A 3,983-nucleotide genomic window follows, 5' to 3' on the forward strand; every position below is an offset into this window, starting at 1 on the left:
CAGGACGAACCCGACGGCCATCACGCGCCATCACGCACGACCTACATTCTTATGCCATATTAGAAAAATAAATAGAAATCTGCGTGCGTGCGTGCGGACCCGAGCCGATCTGTTATTGTTGCGTTTGTTGCTCGCGAAGCCACAAAAATCAGCCGCGCGGCGTCCGGAGGCTCGCGCGGCCAAAAGCAGAGAAACGGATCTTCGCCGGGGACAGACGGAGGCTCGGGGTGGGGGGGACAGACGGAGGCTCGGGGTGGGGGGGTCTGTCGAAGAAATCAAGTCAGGAGAAACTCAAGTGGAAGCAGGCGTCGAGAGCTCCGCGGTGACGTCACTGCTCCACATTGAGCCAGTAGTAGAGAGTGAGCGCGAGCTAGATAGAGCAGCGCGCGCTACCAACGTGCACAGCGACATGAACCGGCGCCGCTAAAACTTCAGCCGCCGCCGCAGCACTCGGAGGAAGCCGCTTCTCACGCCTTTTCACCGGGAACTTGCTCTTTGTTGCCTTCCAAACGGAGCGCCAGCGGGGGAGGAAAGAAGCCGGAGCACGACACGCATTTTGGGTTTCTTTTCGGGGGGTCGACGACGAGCGCCATGTCGTCCGCGGCCGTCGCTGCTTCTTCCAGGAGGCAGTCGTGCTATTTGTGCGACCTGCCCCGCATGCCGTGGGCCATGATCTGGGATTTTACCGAGCCCGTCTGCAGGGGATGTGTCAACTACGAAGGAGCCGACCGCATCGAGTTTGTCATCGAGACGGCGCGGCAGCTCAAGCGGGCTCACGGCTTCCAGGAGGGCAGGTCTCCGGGGCAGGGGAAGTCGCAGCTCTCCGGGAAAGACATCCAGGCGATCAACCATGCGGCTGCGGGAGATCCTGGCTGCCGGCCGCCGCAGCCGCTGGATCGCTACCCGCTCTCCTCGGACCGCCCGCCCAGGCTGGGTCCCGAATATCAGTCTGGTCGGCAGGCGAACGGCATTCCCGTCCCCAATGGATTTCCTAAGCCCGACGAGCCCCCGGAGCTGAACCGCCAGAGCCCCAACCCGCGCAGGAATAGCACGGTCCCTCCCAATCTAGTGCCTTTGGTTAACGGGAACATGCCTCCGGTCCACGCCGTCAACGGCAGACCGGGTCAGATGGGACTTCCCCCCGCACTGGCCGGCGGTAGTCCCGCTGACCTGGGGAAGAGACCCCCGTCGGTGTCCAGCTCCGAGCACGACCGAGAGGTAAAGGACAAGCACCGGCCGGACAGCCTGACGCCGGAGATCTCCGACGGCCACAAAAACAGGGCGGATGCGGACTGGACGAGCAAAGGCAAGACCGTGAGGGACCTGATGGCTCTGCACACGTTCGACAGCAGGTTCAAGAAGGACCATGCGGCCATGCAACAAAGGGTGGCGGGCTACGACGGCAGCGCCTCCGGGTCCAAATCAGGTACGTAGCGCGGCCGTTACCGGGGAACGGGCGGGCGGCGTTGTCGCATTTTCCCTTTTTACGCTGTTTTTAACATCACATGCGCCAAAAAGTGTCATTTGTGAGCAACAGACGTGTAGGCGTAACGGCTCCAGACACCTTCACGGGTCCTGTTTTTTATTTTGATTTTTTGAAATTTTCTGTGCGTCTTGTTTCCTGCGGTGCAGCGTGGTCTAGCAAAAAAAAAAAAAACCAACCCCCCCCCCCCCCCCCACCACCGAAAGAACAGCGTATGAGCAATGCAACTCAACTGTTTTGTTTAACCCTTTCCCCCCTCCAGACAGAGGAAAACACCCCCGGAACATGAAGAGAAAAGCATCGCCCGAACCAGAAGGAGAGGGAACAGCGGCCAAGCTTAACGGAGAGGGGCAGCAGTGGCTGCCGCCACCCACCGACGGACTGAAAATGCCTCCAGTTCCCCCACCGAGCTTCGCCTCTGCCCCCTCCACGATATCCCCCCACTCCCGCACCACCCCACCGGAGGTGGCCCAGAACGGCCAGTCCCCCATGGCGGCCCTCATCATGGCGGCAGACAATGCAGGCGGCAACAGCTCCCCTAAGGATGCCAACCAGGTCCACTCGACCACCCGGAGGACCAGCAGCAGCCCCCTGTCCCCGTCCTCCATGAGTCAAAGGAGGCTGGCGCAGAGGGATGCATCTGGTGCCGGCACCCCCCACGTGCCTGGCATGGACCAAGTGCACCCCCAAAGCATTCCGGACTCCTCTGTACCCGGCAGCATACCTCTGTGCTGCACGCTGTGCCACGAGCGTTTGGAGGACACACACTTTGTTCAGTGCCCCTCGGTGCCCTCACACAAGTTCTGCTTCCCGTGTTCGAGGGAAAGCATAAAGCAGCAGGGCGCCACGGGCGAAGTGTACTGTCCCAGCGGAGAGAAATGTCCCCTGGTCGGCTCCAACGTACCCTGGGCTTTCATGCAAGGAGAAATCGCCACCATCCTCGCCGGGGACGTCAAAGTAAAAAAGGAGAGGGACCCTTGATTTTGTCTGAACAGTTTTTGGGGAGGGGAAGCAAAAATATGAGTATAAATATATAAATATCACATACATACCATTCAAGCAAAACTAACAGACTTGTACATATTGGAACCAAGGGAAGAGTATACTTCGTAAACATGGTTGTATAATTTTTGATTTTTGAATACATTGTGTTTCTATATTTTTGAAGATAAAGGTATGTACTCATTATAATGGACTACGTTCCTCTTTGTTGATGTTTAACAGAATTCTTGATGTACTTCTAGGTCTGGTGGCAGTTCCTGTTTAACGTAGAATGTGACTAATGCTACTCTACGAGCACTTGGCATAACTGAAATGCTTTTAGCTGTACTTGTATGCACTTGTTTAAAAAAAATTGCCAAATACAATTTCTGATCTTGTATGAACTGTCTGTCTGAGCTTGCTTCATTTGAGTGATTATGTTACTCCAGACGGTGGCCGCGTGAGGAGGTCGCCGCTCGGCGCTGTGACGCGCAGGCTTGTTGTGACGGCTCGGGAGTCTTGATTTACGCCGCGTCGGGCCGCCGCTCCGTGCTGCAGGGCACCCTCACGCCTGCCGTTAGCAGCTTTTTCTCCCGCCTGTGAGTCGTGAGGGGAAAAGCCGAAACATAACGACGCATCAGCCCAGAGCCGCTCCGGTTCTCTGCTGCCTCTGTGGCGGCGACGCACAGCAGCAGATGCCGAGTCATGCTGGGGCCGCTGCGTTCTGCTGAGTCAGAAACACGAGAAAGCGTGAGATCGTCAGCGCGATGGTAGAGTGAAAGTAGCGGCGCTGAAAAACATCCCTCGTGCACGACATTTACCCCTTCGTGTGCCACGTCGCTCTTAACCTAAAACCATCCGCTCGGGGCCCAGCAGAAACCCTCAGCCGGGTCACGCCAGTCCATGAAGGTCAACTGGACCTTCTGGGCTCTTTGTGCGCTGCTGGATGAACTGGAGGCGAGCGCAGCGGCACACGGGCGGCCGCAGGTTCAGGACCAGCGGAGCAGCATCATGGCGGCACGGCGGGCTTGTTCCCTGGTTCGTTTTTGCTCACTTTTGGGCGCCGTCTGCTTCCTGCTCGGGTCTGGTCGAGCTGTTTGCCCCCTTCCTGCTGCCGCGGCCCCACGTGCACGAGGACGTGCACGAGGACGCGTCAACGTGCCGACGTGTCTCAGATGTGCTGCGATAATCACAGGAAGGTTAATAATTGCCCCCCTCCAGTTGATGACACTCAAAAGGAGGCTTTGTACGGTACCATTTAGGGGCAAGTAACTTCTGACCGACTGAGATACGCATCCAGGAGAGCACTGTTGTTTACTGTCCTCGGCTGCTTGGAAATCTATCTTATCAGCCGGACTTTACACGGCCCACTGACGAAGGCCGGCGCTCAACCGTTGATCTCGGCCCTCGGATGCTCCATATTCCGGGTTTTGCTCTTAACTATGTCACTGGAAATGACCACAAACATGAAAGCCGAGGCGACGGGACACGAAGGCCCCCCCCCGCTGACATGATTTAC

At 57.5% G+C, this 3,983-nt stretch overlaps 1 protein-coding gene and 1 long non-coding RNA gene across 2 annotated transcripts; one reads left to right on the forward strand and one right to left on the reverse strand.

Moving 5' to 3' along the window:
- The first annotated feature begins 254 nt into the window (after positions 1-254).
- Positions 255-2,868, forward strand: irf2bp2a (interferon regulatory factor 2 binding protein 2a). The gene is made up of 2 exons (XM_057047934.1): positions 255-1,426; positions 1,746-2,868. Exons 1-2 carry the CDS (start codon positions 592-594, stop codon positions 2,462-2,464), a joined length of 1,554 nt encoding a protein of 517 aa, XP_056903914.1. The 5' UTR covers positions 255-591; the 3' UTR covers positions 2,465-2,868.
- On the reverse strand, positions 2,611-3,405 carry LOC130534061 (uncharacterized). Its single transcript, XR_008952783.1, has 2 exons — positions 3,096-3,405; positions 2,611-3,054 (listed from the first exon to the last, which is right to left on the reverse strand). It is a non-coding gene; the product is annotated as an uncharacterized LOC130534061 (long non-coding RNA).
- Positions 3,406-3,983: the final 578 nt, after the last annotated feature.

The sequence above is a fragment of the Takifugu flavidus genome, chromosome 11, assembly GCF_003711565.1.
Source record: "Takifugu flavidus isolate HTHZ2018 chromosome 11, ASM371156v2, whole genome shotgun sequence".
Lineage (NCBI taxonomy): Eukaryota > Metazoa > Chordata > Actinopteri > Tetraodontiformes > Tetraodontidae > Takifugu > Takifugu flavidus.